Source organism: Anguilla anguilla, chromosome 2 (assembly GCF_013347855.1).
Source record: "Anguilla anguilla isolate fAngAng1 chromosome 2, fAngAng1.pri, whole genome shotgun sequence".
Lineage (NCBI taxonomy): Eukaryota > Metazoa > Chordata > Actinopteri > Anguilliformes > Anguillidae > Anguilla > Anguilla anguilla.
This window is the reverse complement of record NC_049202.1, coordinates 52525173-52548993: the sequence shown is the minus strand read 5'-3', so window position 1 is coordinate 52548993 and position 23821 is coordinate 52525173. Positions and strand designations below refer to the sequence as shown.

The 23821-nt window shown below is 38.2% G+C and overlaps 1 protein-coding gene across 1 annotated transcript; it reads right to left on the bottom strand.

Moving 5' to 3' along the window:
* Positions 1 to 104: 104 nt before the first annotated feature.
* Positions 105 to 10793, bottom strand: nptx2b (neuronal pentraxin IIb). Its single transcript, XM_035403186.1, has 5 exons — positions 9837 to 10793; positions 6585 to 6804; positions 5963 to 6207; positions 4376 to 4555; positions 105 to 3923 (listed from the first exon to the last, which is right to left on the bottom strand). The coding sequence occupies exons 1-5, from the start codon at positions 10278 to 10280 to the stop codon at positions 3696 to 3698; spliced, it is 1317 nt and encodes a 438-aa protein (XP_035259077.1). The 5' UTR covers positions 10281 to 10793; the 3' UTR covers positions 105 to 3695.
* Positions 10794 to 23821: the final 13028 nt, after the last annotated feature.

Below are 23821 nucleotides of genomic sequence, written 5' to 3'. Positions count from 1 at the left end.
TGTGCTTTACCATGTCTGCAGAAACTCAGCCAAGTGACAACAGCATCGTGTTTTGTAATACTTTTGTAATATTCACATTTCAGCATTAAATGGGAAACTGGAAAGACATTTTTAGTTCTTGCTTTTATTGATGGATGCAGAAACATAGCAGGTCTGTTTTGGGTCAATTCACTGGGTGCAAAAGAGTGTTACAATACAGATTATGAGCCATTAACGTGCACAATGAATGGAGAGAAACAAATAACCTAAGTGAAAGCAGGATGATTTGTACTTGCCCTTTCTTTTTTATGTTTACAACAATTGTCATCAACCTTGAGAGGACATTTGGCACTTAGTGCTCCATAGAAGGCCATTCATGTTATAAATAAAATCTTTGAATAGTTACAATGCAACTGAACACAAGTTAAATTATTTTCAGTTATGTTCTGAAAAAATAATACACATACAAAATGTAGAAAAAACATCATAGACATACTGTAGTCAAACAGATATAAAAGGAATTTTTCTTCTGGTAATATTTTATACATATAATATCATTTGTGCTATAATGGCAATATAGTTTTTTGAACAGATGGTTCCACCTCCCCAGAAAGGTGTATATCTGCCTAACTGCTTTCCAAACATTTTGGTGACAGATTGGATGTTAATTATTTTCTGCTTGTAAGGTTTCTGACTGATAATATATGAAGCTTTGGTCACTGTGTCAAGCAAAAAAATAAAGGTATGAAAACATGTTCTGTATAACTTTACAAAACGATGCTCATAGTTAATATAAATATAATGGGATAAGCTAGCATGCAGAGCACTAGGCCTGAAGACTAATGGTGTGAAATCCACATTCGATTCTGCTACCTTTGATAAGCAAGGCAAAGGTACAATTACTCTGCTAAAAATGCAATTATGTGAATTGATCATGAAATGTTTTTTAAAATCTTGTTGTGAAACACCCATTGAAAGAATACCGTGAGGCTTCAATAGTTGAGGTGAGCTTTTTCTGACTGCCAGGCCCAATTCACACTCATGGATTTATTTAATATTTGGTTATGGGGAATTAGTTGCGACATGTGGACATGGTCAATCTTTTTTTTTAAATGGCACTTTATGCTGAACTCTTGACATTTCAATTCAGGAGTCCATTTATTAACAAAACGCCAGTCTAGCTATTTCTAAAGCAGACATATTTTGATTCTTTGCAATTGCAACTCAAGGGGTGCATTCAGTGGAAAAGTGTACATTTAAATGACTACTTGTCCCAATGTATGATCTTTCATTCATGTGTGAGGTGATCTGTCAATTATGTTACCTTCACCTTCATCTTCAGTGCTGGCATTAAAGAAATACCTCTCCAACTAACTGACTGGATAGTGCATGATTGTAGTCCTTGTAAATACACCGAAACTAGAACAGATATGTATTCTCTAAATTTAAGGAGGGCAGATACATACCCAGAATTTAGGCATCATAAAAAAACTGTGATTCACCAAAGCAAAACTTATGTTTATTTTGCAATTATGTCATGATATTCTCTTATGGGTTAATTTTGCAGGCATTTTAGATCAGATGCACGTGGTAGGTGACATGTTAAATGAGTCTGCAATGCTGCATTTCATGTCATAATGTTTTTAAATGCAAAAATAGATTTCAGAAAAAATATATTATGAAGAAATGACTTCACTGCCACACAGAAAAAAGATACGTGGAAATATATGGGAACTATGTATTTTAGTATATATACTTATATTTGAAATGTATTTATTACACATGTATTTTACATCATATATTAACGTATATTTCAGATATATTGTGAAAATATATTTAAATATTCAAATTTGGCAGTTTTTGCATATTTATGCAAAATGTGTTTACGTATATTTAAATATAATAATGTTGAGAGACATATGTGCATTTTCTAAATATATTTAAAAATAAATTTAGATAGATATAGAATTTCCTGCCATATATTTAAATATTTTACTTTTCTGTATGTTGTGGTGTTTTATGGTGCAATGTTTCAATATCTCAAGCAGCTACTGTCTTGGTGAGTCACAGACTTAGCTTTGGGCCTAAGCTTCCATATAGAGTAGTATATACTTGTAGAATATTTCCACAATGTCCTGATAATAATTCATGAAGGATTTCACCAGCTGACACTCCTTCAACACTTCTGATTACATTCCCCATCAAAATTCAAATGTCAGGTCATAAAAAACTTTATATGATTGCACATCATCAATGCCCACCAAATACTGTAGGCAGTCCTACCCATAAAGGGAATTCCCACACTGATCATGGTAGAATGAGTTCCTACATACGATGCCACTAGTCAGTCTGAGATAAAGGAATATTTTCTGTCATTGATGACTAAAGACACATTAATCAATATGTAATCGTGTAATTTGATAATATTTCATAAGGAATGAAGCATTGCGCCATTTCACAAAACAATAGGTGTAAATAAATGGGATAAAGACATCTCATGAATTTCAGGAAAACTTCATGAAATGTCCCTCCTTTCTGCTCCTAAATATATATTTGAAAATAGAAAAAAATCCTGATATATGAACTCTAAGGAGCAACAGCTAAATAAATCAATCAAGCTGGAATAGACGTGAAGGAAAGGTGTAGAAAAACGTCAGACATCATGGCGTGTGGTAATAATTCAAACATGCCAATGCAGCATGACAGATTGGATTTAAACAATTTCAGTTGAGCAGATTACATTAATATTACATAAAATGACATTTTGTCTGACACTCCACATATTACTAATGAATGCGGCCTTAGGTTGTTTATTATTCACAGCACAGCCCATTAAAACAGTGCACTTCTGGAATGTTAGAAAGCATGGCTGTGAGTTCCAGTTGGTCCACCGTGACTTTACTCTTCACCTAAGCGGGCCCAAGTCACAAATCTGCTCTGGACGGCAGCTCTGGAGAGGTATTAGGGTAGATTGGCAAGAATGAGAGTGTTCTGTACACTAATCTCTATGCTTTTGACCCACGAGACACGCAAACACGTTTTACGAGTCAAATCCTCTGAGTGGATATGTGTGTGTGTGTGTGTGTGTGTACGCGCACCTGTAAACATGCCGATACTGCTGGTGCAGTATTATAGCTGAATTATGCTCCCTTTCTTTCTGGTTTCTTTCAATTGTAAGGCACCTTGTATTTTACAGATACAAGAGGTGCTTCTGTTCACGAATGTTTCCGATTTTTTGCTATTATTGTCCATTGAATAAAGTATAAAGTTAGATGGGGATAATAATGGACTATAATGCAGTACTTCACTTCTATGATACAAATATATTTTTTGAAATTACAAGTTTATGCTGAGCCACTCAGATATGTTCCTTTTCATGGGGAAGGAAACAATAAGAAATTATAATGTTTAACATTTAAATAAATATACAATTCAAATGTATTTTTTAAAATACAAATTTACCATATTTCTTCCCATGAATGCACCTGTGAGCATAAAGCAATGAAGTCCCAAAACACAGGAAAACAATGACTGACATAATGTATGCATGTATATAAATGCACAGTGAACACCCTTCACCTTACCAGCTCCCCCCAGACACTCACCCAAAACTCCAGATGGGCCATCTTGAGCACAGCCTCTCTGAAGCAGCAAAGGGAATGCAGTGTGCATTGGGGGAGGCCTGGCAGAGGTTCGATCCAAAAACAGAGCACCCCTTAGGAGTCAAAAAACCTATCTTCACATATCTCCAGTGCCCACTTGGTAGCTCCACCGAAGACTTCCACGTTGGTGTCGATCCAAGGTATGACGTTGCCCGGCATGTAAGAAGAACAGTTAGCCATGTTCATTATATCCACGGGCCGTAACACACGATCCCACAAGTTGAACTGGCTTAGCTCTCCCACAAAGGCCTGCGTAGCATCAAACCGCCCACCTACAGTGTCCTGTCAGGGCCAAAAACGACAGGCAATATTAAGTCTTTGGTCAATTATTGCCATTATGCTTTGTTCCTTCCATTTTTTCGCATTACTCGTAATATGACGAATATGACGTAATATGATCCAAAGTTAAACTGGCACATTGCAGTACTATGCAGATTATGACTTTGCCCCACCAATTCCAGAAGACAAAGAGACCCATCTGCCTTTACCAGTAACTGATGACATTCTGCTTGTTTTCAGCCTCAGATTAAACAAAAATGTGACTGTGGAGCAACTAGATATGCTATGTCACACAAGTTCTCCATTGCACTGTTATGAATTTCAAAGACAGCACAGGAATAGTGTGACAATGGAGCTGCACACACACACGCACACATACACACATACACACACCCTTTCTGTAGCTCAGGGACACTAAGCACAGCAGGAAAGGGCGAGGGTCCGCATGCACGCACCTGTTCCTGACCCAGAATGATGACCCCTCCAGGCTTAATGGGATGCCATGGGGCCAGATTGTCTCCTGATCCCAGCTTCTCTCCATCCTGATAGGCCTCCCAGAGTCCATCTCTGGTTGTCCAGGTGATGCAGATGTGGTGCCATCGGCCATCGCTGACTGACAGGGGCAGCTGTGCCACCTGCACAGATGGGAGCAGACAGGAGGCACACTGAGGTGGGATGACATCAGGGAAGCCCTCCAGAAAAATAATAGATGATGGAATACAGCATAACATTTTTAATAAAGCTAAAATTCCTCCAGTGAATACCAGCACCATCACAACCCATGAATCATTTTAACAGCTTATATCTACACCAGTTGTCATTTTAAGGTCGTCTGATAGAATCATGTACACACTTCGACAGGCATTATTCCTTTTCGATTCTGCCTAATTTGCTACAGAATATTAGCAATTATTACAATATGGAGTTTGACAACAATGCTAATCATTTGTTATGATCTTGGTGAACATAATGTATTCATCTAGGAAGAATAAAGTTAGTGTCTGAAAAAAGAACATACATCAGTATGGAAATTGCCTGCTATTGTTTTGCATACAGATTTAATTTAACTTTGATAAAGCACATTGTACTCTGAGTACATCATATAACTTATATGAACTCTGTTACAGCTGAATTAACGCTGCACATTTTTATGTACAAACTATGAACATAAATAATTCTAAATGTGCTTGTGTACTTTATGTGTATTTAAAAGATTAACCTATTATGGTCCTGTGCACTTATCTTGAAAGATATACTCACACACAGCTAACATTCTGCACGAATTTAGAAACTATGACCACACACACACGCACACATACACACACACGCACACGCACACACACACACACACACACACACACACACACACACGGAAACTACATTAGCAACATTTAACTGATATTTGTATAGTAAACATATCATGTTGTCACTTCTTTCATGAGACGGCAAGCCAGGAAGCTGATGGCATTTATTTTACTAGCACTGAAAATAAAAACTAGCTCTGAAGCAAAGCACCACAGAGATGCAAGGTTGGCAGATAGTTGTCAGAATTGTCTCTTTTTTTTGTTCTGGCAGAGAATCGATAAAATAATAAACCATCTACCTTTCCCCTACCTGTTTCTATTCACAAAGACACTGCAGTGGACTGCAATCCTTTCTCAAAATGTATAAATAACCCTGCCATTTACTGTAAGCACAAAAGACTCGATACACCCTTTAAACAGGATGGGAAAACATTCTGTGAGAGACAGAAAGTACTTTTTTGAACAAATCCCAACTTTTCTTTTTCACCCCATCAGAGTAGCAACTCAAATTTGCCACCGTACAACACAGGCCCACACAAGCAAGTGTGCCATTGTCATTGAAAGTTTGGGGTTACCTAGTATGTCAGGGAAAACTGACCGATGTAAACTCACTCAAGAACCTAGCATTTAGAAACTAGCGTCACGTGCAAAGACTATCAGAAGTACCAACATGTGAAACAAAAGCAGAGAGTTAACGGAAGGGACTGTCCAGATCAGTATCATTGAAACACCACCCACCTTATCATTGACCAGGAGCTCTATGGGATTGTTTCCCCATTCGATCAGTACAATTTCATTAGCTTGTCCTGGAACACCATAGGAAAATGGAGTGCCTATACCAGGGCTGGCACTGGACTTGAGCCACATGCAGACGGTGAAGGCATACATCTCTGGCAGACTCTTTTTAATGCGCCCATACAGGTAGTTTGTGCGCAGAGGGAGGGAAACTTTGAAATCCTCAGGGGATTTGAATCCACTGTTACCTGCAGTCAACCATAAAAAAAACAAACGACAAATGACAAAAAACCTGTGAAAATCACAGTACCAGAACCCAAAGGACAAAGAAGCCAAACCTGTCAACCTCGCAGCTAAAGCTTAAGTCTCCCTCCACTCAGTTCCATTCAACAAACATGAGACTAATTCAAAATGTTAACTTAAAAAAGCACATGCAGGATGATGTTTAATGCTAAATCAATTCTTACAGAGTGCATATGGTCCCCATAGTCCCTATAGTCCCCCAAAAAAGACAAAAGATTATGTACATAGGAAAATCAGTGATGTTGAATGCAGATGTTGAGTAAGTTCTTATTCATTATGTGCAGTTACTGCAGCATATGTGTGGAAGGCCAGAGGAGCAAACCTTTCTCCAGCTCGCTGATTCTCTCCAGGAGGGAGTTGAGGGTGCTCTCAGTGCGATGGCGGTGGGCAGCCGTCTCATTGTACAGCTGGGACTTCTCCTCCTCCAGCTCAGCCACTTTACTCAGAAGCTGAGTCTCTAAATCTCCCAGCCTACGCTGGAGCAAGTCGCGAAGCTCGTTGGGAAACGACGCGCCGGACATATTGGCTCTCATGTGCTGTTGCTATGGAAAAACCAATAAAGGGTTATTACATTCACCAAAAAGAAATAAAAACATGACATATGACTTTGATCCTTGTGCATTACGGTTCAGGATGTACCATAGCGCTGTCTGAGTATACAAAATTCTAGAGACAGATGTTGTAACCAAATGCAAAGCTCAAACCTGACTGGATTACAGTGAATTGCCATCATTACTCCAGTGCAGCTAAATATATTAATTTCAGCACCAGTCTAATTGAAGCTAAAATCTCATAAAGGCTTTCAACTTAACTGCAGCATTTCAATGCTCATAAAAACAACTTGAAAAAGCTTCTGTACTCCCATCAAGGATTAAACATACATAATGGGAATATTTTAATGAATAAAAATGAAACAACTATAAGGTCCAATAGAATGACAGATTACTAGTTTAGTTTGATTCAACAGTACATAATAAGGTTTTTCATGAACGCTCACATCAACTGAACCAAAGGAGTAGAAAAATTCTGCTTTCTTTTAGGTGTTTTTTAAAATTTTTTAGTACTGAATACATTCCTCTTAAAATAAGCCTATAAGAGGCATGGTTCTTGTGATTCACTCTCAATCCTATGGATCTAGATGTTGTGTAAAGCATCTAAGAAGCATTATGAACTTGAGGCACTCTAACCCTGTCTTACCTGCAGTACATCAGCAAAGTCCCCACAAATCCCTATTAAACCGGACATTACTCATCCACTGAGACGCCTCTCTTGATCAAGGTGGCACCACAGGGCATCACATAGAGGACTGTGGTAGTATCATACAAATAAACCTTTAACAATGCCATCTACAATTTATGCATAATTCATATTTTAACAGAAAGTTCATGACAAAAACTAGTGGTGAAACCCGAATTGGGCAAAGTTCATTGTCATGCCCGGCTGTTCTGTATATGCAATATTGAACTTTAGAAGTAAGTTGAGCTGCGTGATTTTGAATAATCAAATGTCCAGAAAATATATTTCTGACTCATATGTTTCTGGCTGTAGAGATACAGTAGATGGGATGAGCAGAGTGTGCCCTAGGACAGGTACCAAGCATCAGTTATCTTATTGTTTGTAAGGATTAACTACATTTGAATTTTTTTATTTGACTCAGCTTCTCTGAGAGTGCTGTCTGATATTAGATCTCCTGGGTTATATCTCCTGGATTTACACTGCATCTACACCTACAATGTATGAGAAAACCAGATTTTATCAAGGCTGGCCAGCTAACAAGACAAAAGAATTGGAAAACTGCAGCAGATAACTGGAAATTGTGGATACTATAAAACAGAGTTTGTATAAAGGTTCAAAGAGCTTGTAACACATAGTTTTCTAGAGAGAGAAAAAATGTATTCCTTAGTGATGCACAACATATATAAGAACTGGAAATGTTATCAAGATAAAAGTAATTACAGTCAGATTTTAAATACATCTGAAAACTTTACAATTAAATAAACTCATATGTATGTGTAAGAAGGATTATGCTGGCCTTTCGTGGACATTCGTAGATGAGATATGACAAAATGCCAACTGATGACATGCCTAAAACACTGATTATTTGTACTGATCAAATAGGCCTGTTTATAATCTAAATGGTATGAAACATCTTGCGTTGTATTCTAAGCATTACATACCATAAGGCACAATACAACCAATGACTACTAAGAACGTAGCCTACAGCCTCAAGTTAAAAAGGCAAAACACTGGCATTTTGAAGAGATAATTAATTGTATTGAAATGTAACGTTCTTTCATGTACAGATATTAATTAAGCATACTACAAACATTGTGCAGCTACATATTTTGACTTATTTGTTTCTGGACTCTCTCTCTCTCTTTATTCGATGTACATCTTACGGTATAATACGCCAGTCCATTTGGGGTGAGGGAAATACGTAGGTGTCCTATTTATAGGGGTAATCCGCTAAATCCTAGACACCTCAAAATGAATACAAAAATAGACACACGCGCGCGCGCTCGCACACACGCACACACGCACACCACAAAATTCTGAATTCTGTGTTATGAGTTACAGGAGGCTGACATTAACGCACACTACTATAATATACAAATAAATAAATGAACAACTAAATAAATAAATAAAATGGCTATCTTTGATTCACATATTTACAGCTCACGAGGAACAGGTATTGGGCAGAACGCCTTGATGTGGTAGTACGCACGTGCTTAACAACACAAAAATTCCTCAGAGTAAAAATTGACTTTACAGCTGCGTTGAACAAATCGTGTACTGGAAATATAATAAATACGGCCCACTATTTGACCACAGTCCTCTTTTTCGCCATTAAGAGACCACGTTCATCAGCTCCTAGTTAATACATCAGAGACCCCAGGATATAAATCTATATATAGCCTAAGCAATACTAATAAAAAAGAAAAACTAACAGGTCTATGAAGGGCGGAATGATATTCATTTGACTAAATGCATAGAATCGCACAAATACATATTTCCATGCAGATTCTTGACAAGATCTGATATGGTTTCTACCAACGTAATGTCTGTTACAATAATTAATGCAACAATCCGACATGTACTCTATTTTTGCCGTAGGTTAGATATATAGTTATTACCATGAAGATAATTAAAATTGTATTGTCATGCAAATTTTATTTGGAAATTACGCACACTGACTCCAAGGTTGGTGATTTCCCACTGGCTCTCTACCCACACTCTCAGAAAAAGGTATGCACAAAGTGCCTATTAAGGCAAACGCTTGTCTCTGGTGTGCTATCCTATAAGCGCATATAATTGTACCCCTAGCCAGCATACATAATTCATTTGTACATTTTTTGCTTGTTGAAGGTACTTATTAGGACTCAAATACAGCACTATTGTACTTTCGGAGTACACTTTGTTCTTTATTTGTTCTTAATGCACTCTGAAAGTACAGTAGTTATGGAGGTACATATAATTTCAGAGTGTACCCATAGGCTACTGCATGCAAAATCATATGGCTATGGTCAAGCAAGATGCATAGCCTCTTTTAAAATATTGCCCTTTGGTATCTTACCTCCAAGTTTTCCAGCCGATCTTTGAGACTTTGCATGGTCTTTCCAAGGTGATCAATCGAATCACTAGGGTCTCGAGGGAGATCCCCCATAGTGTTCTTATTGTCTTTTCTCCAGGATCCTTGACCTCTATATTTCCCGTCCGGTAGCATGTCAGACTCGCAGCGCGAAAGTTTGGAAGTCAGCTCCTTTATTGTACCGAGGTGATTAACAATAGTCTCCTTTTGTTGTAGGATTGTCTCGCGCAGTTGCAAGACTGTGTTCTTTAATTCTTCTTCCTCCGCGCCCGTGGTCTGCATGGGCATTGGGGGTAGTGGACAACTTGGGTTGTTACCTGCAGGTATTGCGGTACAAATATAGCGGGTCTCTTTGGCACCCTGACCGTGCACAATCCTTCCATTACCCAACGCGTAAAAGCATAACAGAGCTGCTAAGAAGGCGAACATCCTGAATCCAATGAGAAATAATACACTAAACAGGGTATAGAAAAAAGATTTAAGGCTCACGAATACAAATGGGATTCAGTCTTAGATTCCGTCGTAATGTCGTAAAACTCAAATTCAGAAATGTTTGAAGGATATTTAGTCTTTAAATGAAAACAAACAAAAAAAAATCTGTTGCTAGTTTGCCATGGACTCCAGTCTATACACAAAAACGCATCAAAATGACTTTGATATATATGATATGATGATAAAACGAAAAGAAGTCGGCCTTTACAAAGAATTACACAAAGTGGTAAGTAGACCATTAAGCTAAATATTTTAAGCCGGCTAATGACGAGCGCGCATTCATGTTGAAAAAGAATGTCTCCGGGGTTTTGCTTCACATAATAAAAAGTTCTTCCTCAAATAAAATATTTCGAAATTGCAAGAAAAGAGTTTCATAATAATTTAATGGCCCAGGCTGAAGTGAGACGTGGTAAAGTGGTAGTATACCCAGTTGCAGCTACCGTTCCAATATGTTACTTACTTTGTGGTTCTGAAAAGAAAGCGACAATGAATTCATGCGCATGCGATTTGATTGGCTGTGGCTCCTAGCACGTCACAAGTTCCCTGTATCGCTCAGGCACAATCGCTTTAGAAATAGCCCATTTATCTGGAGCGAGTAACTGAAAAGATGGGTACATTTTTGCTCGTGCTCAGTTAAGTTCCCTTTACTTGCAGGTGCCGTGATGAATTACGATAATCAGCTATACCTTTATTCTTTGTGTTTGTACTTGTGCCCTTATTAAGGCTAAATAAATAAATAGTTTCCCTGGCTGGCTGTTATATGTTCTCCCTTTTCAACGGATTCGAATAACATAACTCCAAATGCACCGTTTAAGAAATTAAAATATTGTAATTTATATCGACCTTATGTCTTTGTTCTTTAAAGCAATTCATTTCATATTCATTATATCAGTGTCTATTGGCACATAACCAACTTATATTGACATCATGACATAAAATATGAACGCATATCAAGAACAAAAATAATAAAGGATATAATTGTAGTAGGATATTAATAATAAAGGATGTCATTGTCTTTCAGCTTAATGTTCAAAAGGTAAAGGTTATTGCATTTAAAATGCAATCAAATATCATAGCACTCTATGGTCTTTGCTTGCCTGATGGCTAGAGTCACTATTTTTTCTAAATCATATTACCCATAGAAATTTTAACTTGCCTGACTATCAATATCATCATGGAGTTCCCATAGACACTGTATTAGCACAATCACCCAAATAATAATGCAATTAGTGGTTAATTGTGTTTTTTTGTTGTTGTTGTAAAAGCAATTATTATTCCTTAGAGAGTTAAAGAGAGGTGAAAGTGAACATGAATGGAATGTAAAACAAGGCTTTGAGAGTCTGTGTGCCGCTGGATTTAACAATCAATATATTATATTCAATATATTCTGCACAGTTTGAAGTTGATTCAAAAACACTTGTTGCTGCAGAGCAACAAATGTGAATAATTGGACAGTGGACCACAAAAGAGCTGTGAGTGGTGGAGAGATGTCATCCACAATTTAACCAATACATTTAGTGCAAACAGTCCACTAGAAAAAATTTAACCACAAATAATGTACATTTCTCAGAAAGCATGTAAGCAGTGATGGGGCAATGACAGCTGACAGCATGTCTGTGGTCACAGATGCATTCACAGATGATAATTATGTTTTGCATATTATAATTGTTTTTGAAAGGAAATCAATGACATCAGATCTGAAAATAGTCCTCACTGACTACTGGTCTACCTTGTTGCTGTTCAGTTGCAGATGCACCAATACATGTCTGTTGGACTTTGATGTAGATTCCAACAATGTGACTGCCTTCTTTTTGGATATGTTTGAAAGCATACCATGAAATCCTTAAAGATGCCAAATACTGCCTGTTTAATGCCTGCATTGTGGCACAGGCGAATGACATTTAGTCAAAGAATACATCAAGTTGACAAGCAGTTGCTGTGCAAAGATGTAAACAACTGATATAGTAATCATGTTTATTTGGTAGACACATAAATGGAGGTCTAACAAGAGCAAATGATTGTTAAAATATTTTATTTTGGGATGTGGGCACAGAAATGGACATAGCTTCACAGGCACCACGGCATGCCCTGCGATCATAAAAATGTCCCTGGGAAGGCATTCGTAGACCACAAATCAATAGTAGTAACTGCTTGTTTATATCTGTCACTGGTACACACTGTGAAGTCAATGTCCCAATAGCCACTCTGAAAATTCCTGTACTAAACAGTCTAATTGATTGATTAATTAAATTTGTGGTCTTATTCAATTGATAATCAGTGAAACAGTCATGCTGCCAGAGTTTAAAAAAAAACAAAACATTTTTTACAACAAGGCTGTAATATTTCAATTTGCTTTCACAGACGTGCTGAAGCCTGTCAAGGTCTGCGTTGGGAGAAGGAGCCCAGCTCAGCTGGCTCTGCTGTTCTGAGAGCTGTACGCCATGCCCGAGCACAGGAAAACCATGTCTCTCCTCCGGCGAGCGCACGTCCAGCTCTGAACGAGTGGAGCCGTGGCGGCTGCTGTTGCCCTGGGAGACCTGCGAGAGGAGGACAGCTCCATCTGCCCGGCGTGGCGCGGGGCTAACGGGGTCAACGCCGGAGGAATGGGCGCTCTGTTACCCTGACAGACGCTGCAGGGGGCGCGGTGCGCGCTGCCATCGCGCAGCCAAAGGTCCGGCCCGCGGAAAGGACACTCGCCGCCTGGGAATAGAGAGCAGAGCTGAGTTTCTGACAGGGAGCTCATCCTTGGGTTCCGTGTTTTCGACTTAACCTCCCTATTGTGTTAGGGTCGCTTCTGACCCGTTTTCAAGTTGAGATATATCAGAAATAGCATACAGTTTTTTTTTATTTTACTGGATATATAAAATTTTGTTACATCTGTGGTGTTATGCTTCACATTTGACCCAGCAACGAATATTGGTTGTTGACAGTATGCCATGCAGCATTAAAGAGTTATGGGTAGTTCTGTTGATCAGTTTTGACCCAAGCAAGATTCTACTTGGAGTCTGGAGGAGAGATAGCAGTCTGAAACTGAGGCGGCAGTGTATGAGATGGAGGATGATGTTGAGTATGATCCTGACCATGATGAAGAGAGCTCTGATGTGGACAGAAGCACAAAGCCAGACATCTTCATGTCAGAAAACAACACTATATCCTGGTCCTCCACCCCTTAGAGGCAAGGCAAGAGTAAAAACTGAGAACATAATGAGAATGACCCCAGGCCCCACCAGACATCCAATGTTTCATGTCCAAGACATAATATATGCTTTTCACTCAGCCTAATGAGAAAATTGTGCTTGAGATGACAAATGTGGAAAGACAATGAGTGTTTTGCAATAGTGGAATGGAGCTAGATGAAACATACCTGCATGCTTACATGGGCCTGTTGCTTCTTGCTGGAGTGTACAAATCCATTAACGAGGCTGCTACCAGCTCATGTGATGCTGAATCACACTGGTCTATTTTCATTGCTGCTATGTCACTGCAAACCATTTATTTGATCTCAACAGCTATTCGATTTGACAGTAATGAAACAAAAGCTTTCAGTGACAAAAAATTGATCATGTACTTTTTAAAATAATGAAAAAGCAAAAGTCTACCATTATTTTATACAGAAGTCATGGACAGAGAGCCATTCAAACAAAACAGTTCCTTCCCTGGCTGATGCTTACAGTGTTTATTTCTGAGTCCACCAGTGGTTTCCTTTTTCAAGACTTTCCAAACAGCTGTCCTTGATATACCCGGTCTATGTCCTATCTGTCTTAATGAATTATTCTGTCCTGTCAGCTTACAGATGAATTGTGTTCCAGTCATTGTTAGTCCTTGTGTCTTCATGACAGTGTATGCCTCTGACTTCAAATGCAACCTCCACAAATGAAAACAAAGGCTGGAACCCAGACTAGTCACTGCTCTTTTATTTGCAAACAATCAATGCAAAAGAAACACCTGAGCAACAGATAACTCCTGCACGGCTGAAAATGCGAGACTCAACTCAAAAGCAGGTATTTCTGTAAAATGGTAGAACATATACGCAGGAAAATACCACTAAATAAAAGCTGATTGTCTGTACTTTTGTCCCATATTAATCTTCTGATCTCAAATCCAAAATAACAAATTTCATTCTACCTATTGGAGGGTAGTATATGCAGAGTGAGCTCCATAATGTTTGAGACAAAGACTGATTTTTTTTCTTGATTTGGCTCTGTACTGCACAATTTTAGATTTGTAATCAAACAGTTCACATGTTCTTGTGCAGATTCTCAACTTAAAAGCTGTTATCAAGCATGGTGCATAGATTTCCTTTTGCAACTACAAACTCATAGTAAGTGATTAATGGTACATTTACTGCCATCATTGGATAGGACTGTGTACCCCTTCTTTGGAGCTGTTTACTCTATTACCCAGGAAGCTCTGTCTGGCAGAATTGCATATTCCATTCAAACAAAGACCATCAAGGACAATTTGCCCAAATTATCTCTGGGATGCTGAAATTGCATGGCAGAATAATATTTCCAGCAGGAACAGCTAAAGTAATTTAAAATTGGACAGGCAACGCCCCGTCCAACCCACCTCCAAAAAGCATGTCATTTTAAAATACTAATACATAATTAAAACAACTAGTGAAACATAAAGACAAGATGTGAATAAAGCTGGATAATAATGGCATTTTGCTATTGGCCAGGTTTCAGTCCCTTGAGACTGCTGTTCAACTATACAGTCTCGGCTCAAACAATCTCTGGGGAATTCCTCACTCACAGATCTAAATGTCATCACAGATCCACACAGCGAGCTTTTTCCACAGAACCACTTGCTTTCAGCTTACTGCTCACTGCTATTGCATGGTCTCCAGAATCTCTCCCCTGTGGGGACACTACTATCCTAGCCACTCACTGTGGCTCCCTCGTGGGGCAGCATCACTAGCCTGATTGAACTATCTGGCTAATAGACTCTCATGACTGGTGATATACATTTGCACCCCAGTGCTATAACCCAGCAAACACAAACTGTTCTCACAATGTTAATGGAATGGTTTGTCACTGATATAACATTGACACTACATGGCAGCAACATTATGAGAACATTTTGTGTTTGCTGGAAAGACAATGCTTGAGTTAGTAGTCTGGATTCTTCAGGATCATGTTGAGTTAGTAGCCTGTACTGCGTACAGAGCCACTTCAAGTGATTTACCAGATACTAACAGTTTTCTTGCTGCAGAATCAAATCAGGAGATTTTTTGTTAGACAAAAATGACATATGCTTTAGCCACACTGAATGCTGGTGTAAGGAACATTCATTATTATCCTGAATGTTAGTGACAAAGCATGACAATTGTATGTTTGAATGTAACTTCATGTGTCTTAGTAGTAAAATGTGTTGCTAGGATTTGTACTGTGAAATGAGACAGTGACTGCTTCCGCTGTGTACTGGATAATGAAGAATGGATTCCTTTTCATATTGTTGAATAGCCATAAATACACGACACAATGACATGAAGCCTTTGTGCTATTCTTTAGGGAGAAACCTGCTTGTCACAGTCATAGATACTGACACGAAAACCAAGCATACATTCCCTATAAATGCCAGAAAAGTGCGGGAGTGAATTCATTACTCATATGCAGTTTGTGAATAATTTTACTCAGACTTCTCTAACATATTTTTTTTAAATAACAAAACTCTTCTCTTTCCTTGAGTGCTTCTAATGCTTTTAATCATTTTGTGAATCTTATTTTACGCCATAATATTCTTTACAATTGGTCATAGTACTTGATACTGCATATGGGGGGGGGGGGGGGGGGGGGGGGGGTTCAGCCAAGCACTATGACTCCTGAAATAACTAATTAACTAATCACAGTCTTCAATCAAGTCCTTGATAAGCAGAACCAAGCGTCTTAGTGTTTGGCCTGAACAAATGTCGGCACCCTCCCCTGCCCCTTTTGGATAAGTCTGAACATCCCTGTGGTAGGCTAACTGGAGACTCTAAATTCCTCGTAGGTACAGTATGAATCTGTGAGTGAATGGTGTGTGGGCCCTAGATTGGCAAACTATCTAGGGTCTATTGCTACCCCTTCCCCCTGCATGCTGGGATTGGCTGCAGCTCCCTATCCCCCCACGACCCTGACAAGAAATAAGCGGTTTATAAAATTAATGGATGGAACTCATGTCCTCTATTGGGGACAAAATGAATTGCTGGGTCTTAGGAGGATATTCTGACAATTTGAATATCAGTATAAAAAAAATCAATTTAGAAATAAAAATGAAGTGTACAATAATAAAGCCTTATGCTTAATGAATATAAACCTTTCCACATTTAGTTTCATCTGATTTGACCTTGCCATGTTTTTTTTTTCTTTCTTCAGCACAGAACAATGAGCCCATTTTGGAATACAAATCATTCCTTTGAATTGCACCTTTTCCTGGTGTGTGTGTGTGTGTGTGTGTGTGTGGGTGGGTGGGTTCGTGTGTGTCTGTGCATGTGTTTGCATGTGTGTGTGTGTTCTGGTGGAGGAGCCCATCTGGAGCTGTGTTGAAACCATATGTTCAGACAGGTACAATCCATGAAGTGTCAGCTAATCAGTATTTGTACACCACCATTCAGACAGCACTGGAGGAGCACAACATGCTTTGGAGAGAGATTCCCTTGAGATACTATCGCCTCAACATACATACAGTCCACATAGCTCACCCATAACATAACCATGGTGGCCCAGACATCCAAAGCAATGCAACATTATCACAACACAAATACGTATCAGAAAACACATTAACAAATAACAAAACACAAATACAAATATGAGAACACAACAACAAAAACTAAAAAAACAAACACAAATACAAAAGCGCAAAACAAGAAAATAAATCTGAAGCACAATGACAAGAAAAAAAAAACACAACAACGAACTGCAATACAACTGCAAATTATGGAACAACTGTAAATCGAAAACCACAACGACATCACAAAAAGAACGATGGTTCGCTTACGACCAAAATACAGGATGTCCACCAGCCAAAATTGGATAGAGAGTAGAGAGTATCCTGAACTGGATTTAACTAGGTGAGTTCTTTTATTCGTAAAAATTTCCCAAGTAAGTTTGATTAACAGCAATGTTACTTCTGTAATGATTACCTCTGAATGAATTGTACCTTCTGGTCTGTAGATCTACTCTGATTTGACCAGTTGGTCTGGTACATGGTCCGGCGCAAAGTGTATTTTGGTCATAAGTTAACTCTTGTGTTGTTGTTTTTCTGAAATGCAACACTCCTCAATAATGTTGTGTTTTCGATTTGTAGGGGCTTCATAATTTGTAGTTGCATTGAAAAGTGTTCCTTTCTCGTCATTGTGCTTCAGAGATGTATTGTTTTATGGTTTTGCATTTGTGTTTGTTTTTTGTGGTTGTGTTATCATATTTGTATTTGTATTTTATTATTTGTTAATGCGTTTTCTAATTTGCCTTCGTGTTACGATAATGTTGCATTGCTTTGGATGGCTCAGCCACCCTACATAACCCTTGTGACATCATGCATGGAGATGTAGTCAAAGTACCTGCTGGTGCTGAGCCTCCAAGACAAAGAGGCTGTTGAGGTAATAAATAGAATTCAATTTCTCAGCCACTTTTTTTGATAACAGCGAAGAGCCATGATGAAGAGAAAATTACACATAAAGAGTGTGTGATCATCTTGACCCTTACCTGGGATATAAGACAGAACACCACCAACATCTCCACAAATTTGTAATGAGGTGTCACAGTGTCATGTTAAGCTTGCAAGGCTGCAACTGGTCCTCCCAAGTCTGGATAGACTGGCTCATGGCTGAATGCCCATGCAGCTGCTGTCTAATGCTCCTCTGGGTTTTCGTCATGTACTTGACATAGCAGTGACAGAGCGACAGAGTGTTATTAATATAATAAGGAGAGCTCAGAGACATGGATGGAAGAGGAACTCAGTTAGTCAGCTTGTCACCAATGGCAACACCAGGAAAAACAGACCACAGGTTTAATGGCAAGCAGTGAATTAAAGCATCTCTGCATCCAATAGGTCTGTAGGCTTTAGGCTAGGTACAACAGCAGTCTGGAGGCCCACCAAAGAAAAGACCGGTACCAAGGATTTTCACAATACCTAATACCAAGAAAAACCCCAGTGAAGGCTTTAGGAAAGGAAAAAGAAGGTGTCAATTTCTAAGGAAGGGCTGTGATAGCAGAACATTTTTCCTTCTCATCAACTATGGGGTTTAGAAGTTGTGTTGTCATTCCCTTTGAGCTTGATCATTGTTTCCTTCAGTAAAATTTGAGGACAAATTTGATGGGATTGACCGAGCTACAAAAACAATAGATTCCATTGGTGAATAGCTTGGTAAAGATTATGTTTATTGCATTTACCAAAATGTGAAATATATTCTCTTTGCAATATGAGAAAAAGAAAAGGAGGAGCAGTTATAAGATTTAGTCATCGAAATCTGGGAATTCCATATTATTCCCTTTGGAATAAAATCAATTAGTGTTTATCTGTTGAAGCCCTGATATTTGGTACTAATGTCTTCTGTATTGATTTGCTAATGGGCTTCTTGAATTCTGTTCCTAAATCAAATGTTGAAATAATTTTTGAATGGAATATGCTTGCATGCATTATGGCTCTGTTTTGGAAAGTCTGGCTGAAAACTGAAGTGGAAAGGGAAGGCTACTGGTACAGACAATCATACATAATGCAAGCTGTATATTTACCAAACAAGTTTTTTGCTCTTGGCTTTGCAAACTGGTGTGACTGCAATTACCTTAAATTCATAACAGAAAGTTTAGCATTGCACTTTTCACTGTGCTCTGTGGCAATCCCGTTGCTAAGGATTATTGTCTGACTGAATACATTTGTGATTTAATGACTGATTCAATAATTATTTCATTTAATTATAGCAAAAATGCAAGAATGGGACAGAATTTGCTCTGGTACTCAGTCAGTGTACCTTAAAATGGACTTAAAATGTACATTTGCATAGTCATGACATGCATATATGTGCTTACTTATAATACATCTAAAGATGTATACATTTAAAAATATATTTAAATACATGTTGTTAATTTTGTATCTCATGCATGTATTACACAATATATTAAAATGGATTTAGAATTTCCCGCCATATATTTTAATATATTACTTTTCCATAAGAGTTTACTGTAAACTGCTGACAATATGAATTGAATATCATGTCCTTAATTTAAGCAGACTTGTATTAAATAAAGCTATATGTTAATATCTAATGTATTACATGTGGTTTGCATTATAAACATGATCAAAGAAGGGCAAAGTAATACCACACTACTCTTAAAACATGATATTTTGGAGGAGTCACCACTATAGAAAATATTGCACAAAAAGGAAACTTGCATAAGGTATGAAGGAAAAGCATTTTTACAAAAATTGAAAGCTATTGAATAATCCACTCGGGTCTTCAAAAAATCAGCTAATGAGACCGCCATTGAGTTACAATGAGAACAAGACCCATTTCCTTTCTGGGGAACATCCTGAGAGCTGTGACGCTATCTAAAAGCACTACATGTGTCATACACTCTCGTAGGGACCACGTTCGGCTTTGTGCTCGCCAGCCAAAGATGTACATCGACTGGAGCCAGAACAAAAGTCCATTTGTGATATTGGGATAAGCCCTCGCTCACCCCATAGAAACGCCATTATGATGGGAGTATTAAAACAGCCTCAGCCAGAGAAATAATGTGGTAAAAACATGTTCTCTCTGAGAACAACAGGCTACATTTCTAGGAGTATTGATCAGACCCTCCTAAGGACGGTCGATAAAAATTCACATCTGCAGTAACCATACATATATGCAATACACAGGATACACTAACACCCATAATGAAAATTGGAGATTGCCCTTGTCAAAGAATATTTTAATAAATTAAACTCATTCCTGTCCCTGCTTTCTGCTTTCCTCAATGTGTTCTATAAAGCTGAAAGGTTTTTACGATGTGCGAGGGAACACAGATTCACATGTAGAGCTGTTCGATGAGAATTAGACAAAAATAGAAATTCATTAATCCAGTTAAATTGGCCTCTTAAGGGTTTCTCACAAGAAGCAAAAAAGGTCCAGTTTATAAACTGCCGAATACAGTTACAAGACCATTTCATGCAATCTCCTCCTGCAGAACCCCAATATGAGGGTGGCCTCAGATATATGGTTACAGCCATTTGTATGTTAGAGACAAGCTATTCACAAACAGCACATGTCCATTTAGATAATGTTGCCTGAACAGGATAACTTTTAAAATGTTGTTTGATTGAGATTTTTAAAAAAAGTCAGGACCAGCACATTTGATAGAATATTCTAATCTAGGCAGTGGCACAGGTCTTTGTTTAGATGTTCTCTCAAAGCGAGTTGTGCACTTTTAACTTTGAGTCTGGACTCGTTTCAGTAAATATAGTCTCCTTTGTAAATGGGTAGCATTTAATAATGAGAGGTAAGAATATTACCCATAAATATATCCTAAGAGCAGTGGTGTTATGTTAAAAGCATGTCATGTGTCATGCACTCTCTTATACCTTACGTACTACTGTGCTTGCCAGATAAAGATAAACCTGAATTGAGGCCAGATGATATATCCATTTATGTCAGGATAAATCTTAGTTTTCTCTGACAAAAATTTTTTTGAATGTAAACATCTCATTTTTTTTTAAAGGATAAAACATCAAATTAGGCCATTCTGTCATGCATTTCCAGACTGTCTGTCTAATTTAGGCAAACATACTTGCATTCTGAAGGGTGTGGTATTGCCAAAGGCTCAAGAAAAATCTATAGTTGTTCTTACTTAGAGAACATGATTTTCTTTTGCTGTGAAGATAAATGTATACTCTCATTTCTAAACTGATGGCCCTTACTGATGGTTGGTGTAGGTCGGCTAGTTTGCGAGTGAAAAACAGTGAGGTGTGGTAAAGCGAAGGCCTTGTAGCAGGTTACTGTGGCAATACTCTCTGGTGACACAAACCTCAAATTCAAAGTAACAACATTGCCCGCAGCCCGGGGCAGTTTCACTTTGACTGTGTGACTGGAAACATGTCTGGCTGTAGCCTGGGTTCAAATCTCCCCTCGGACTCAGGCAAAATAACTTGTTACAGAGCGGATACATATGTGATGTTTTGGTGTGTTTTTATAAAATACAAGGACGGACACTAATGTCAAATGCTGGCATATTTTATTTTATTATACAGTCAGTAGAGTTTAAGGGAACTCCATATGTCCATATGCATTTGGTTGTCATTCTAAGATCTGGTAATTGTGTTTTTTTTCATTCTACGTCATGGTGCCAGCCAGAGAAACAGACACTGATTACACTTTGCAACGGGCTTAAGTGGAAGTGGAATTTATAAATGTGTTCAGCCTGCTTAGGATACTTGGAAGGGAAGACTTCTCATAATCACATTTTCAAGTAGACCTTCTGTGGAAAAACAAGGCGACAAGGTGGATTAGACAAAATCCATTGCTGAATATGTTACTTCATAGAGACAGGCTTTGGCTATCATTATATTAATTCATTATATATTTCACATTATTATATGTCACATTAAGTATAGGACATTATATATCCTGTGGGATTGATTTTTATTGTGAGCACTGAATAATAATGCTATGGTCAATCTTTTATAGTCTCATTTCTACCAAAAAATGGAACTATATCTACAGCCATTAAAAAAAGTATCCCTCTGACTCCTCATTAGCTAGTTATCGGCTACATGTTACTATTTTTTGGTTCTGAGCTTTGGGAATAAGACACATCATAATGAGAAAGAAAGACCCGATGATGGAGAAGCACACAATCAGGTTTGATGTTTAAATATGATTTCCCTGCATTTCAAAGGGAAAGGCAAATGTGAAATAATTTGTGATATTCTTGTCAGCAAATACTGCTTCTTCATTTTCTCACTGAATTAACTGCAAGTACAGAACCACATCTTAGTCTCTGTGCTACACTATGCAGATACACTTGGATCACTAGACGTGATCAAAGTACATAACCATCCATTGCTTTCTTAAAGTAGAGAGAGAGAGAGAGAGAGAGAGAAGTTAACTAAAGTTTCTCCACTGTTCTCCATAGTGAATTCTGAGTTAGTGTTAACTGAGAAGGTGACGCATTGTTTGGAGTGTACTTAACAAAATGACTAGGACTGTTCTTTGTAGAGTTCACAACTGTCTTCATTAAATCTGCATATGGTGAAGTGGAAAATAATAGAAGAAATCAGAAATAGTGTTAATTGCTGATTAGTTCATCATTAATTATATTTCTTAGTCACCTAAGTGATTACTTGATTAACAATTACACTGTGATTGAGCTGAAATACTCTATGTTATACTCTTTAGTTATACATACATTATATATTTATTGTAGAAGGCCTGTGGTTAGTTTTAGAAGTTTTAGAAGTGTCTCAATAATCTGTCACCCTGAGACATCTCTATCCTCCCTCTATGTGATATGACCCAGTAGCTTAATGCATAAAAAGGAGTTGTGATCTTTTGTCTAAGCGCGCTTTCTGCTTGACTGCCTTATAACATACACCATGGTGTTTTGAATCTTATGAAATACAACCTTTTTATGAGGATTGATTTTATGGTAGTTTATGTCTTCCTGTGTAATGAGAGTTTGATAGTATCAAATTTACTTTCCTCTTGCCAGGAGTTCTCTGAGTCTTACTCTGGATCGGTTTGCCACACATATGCCTCTCTGTTTCTTTGTTTCACATACATGTAGCCCTTTTACAGTAGATTTGTATCTGAGTTCTGATAGAATAAACTTCAGTCAAACCACATCGAGGTATCAAAATAAAATAGAACATGCTATATAACGACAATGCAATGTCACCTGCATTATTAATAATAATAATAATAATAATAATAATAATAATAATAATAATAATAATAATACCTCATATTTATGTAGCGCTTTTCTAAGTACTCAAAGTCGCTTTACATGGGGAAGAAAAAAAAACTTTATTAGATTGAAAGATAAAAGAAATTGTATGAAAAAGTTTTAAAAAATATAAGTAAAAATAAAAACAGTAAAAATAACACAGGGGGTGGGTGGTTAGCTGGGGAAAGCAAGTCTGAAGAGATGGGTTTTGAGGGCTGTTTTGAAGGATGGGAGGGTGGGGGCATCTTTGATTTGGTTAGGAAGTGTGTTCCACAGGGAGGGGACAGCAGCTGAAAAGGCCCTATCACCCCAGGTTTGGCGCTTGGTTCTGGGGGTTTGCAGGAGGTTGGCATCACTGGACCTGAAGGATCAGGAAGGGACATGATGGTGGAGGAGGTGGGCGAGGTAGGGGGGAGCTCGATTGTTGAGGGCCTTGTAGGTGGCAAGCTTTGGAACTAACGGTAATGAACCTGGGGTCCTCTCTCCGTCCTTTCATTGCTCTTGCCTCTTTCACCCCAGCTGCTCAGCGTACTCAGTCTGATTAGTCTTTGTTGTCAGGGCCCCTACTTCAGACTG

Bases quoted from the DNA above. Each gene is read 5' to 3' on its own strand.
- nptx2b (XM_035403186.1), bottom strand. From the start codon at position 10,280: ATGTTCGCCTTCTTAGCAGCTCTGTTATGCTTTTACGCGTTGGGTAAT. The intron at 6,805-9,836 runs GTAAGATACCAA...GTTTTTCCATAG, and splicing joins ATCGGCTGGAAAACTTGGAG to CAACAGCACATGAGAGCCAA. The intron at 6,208-6,584 runs GTTTGCTCCTCT...GGTTGACTGCAG, and splicing joins AATCAGCGAGCTGGAGAAAG to GTAACAGTGGATTCAAATCC.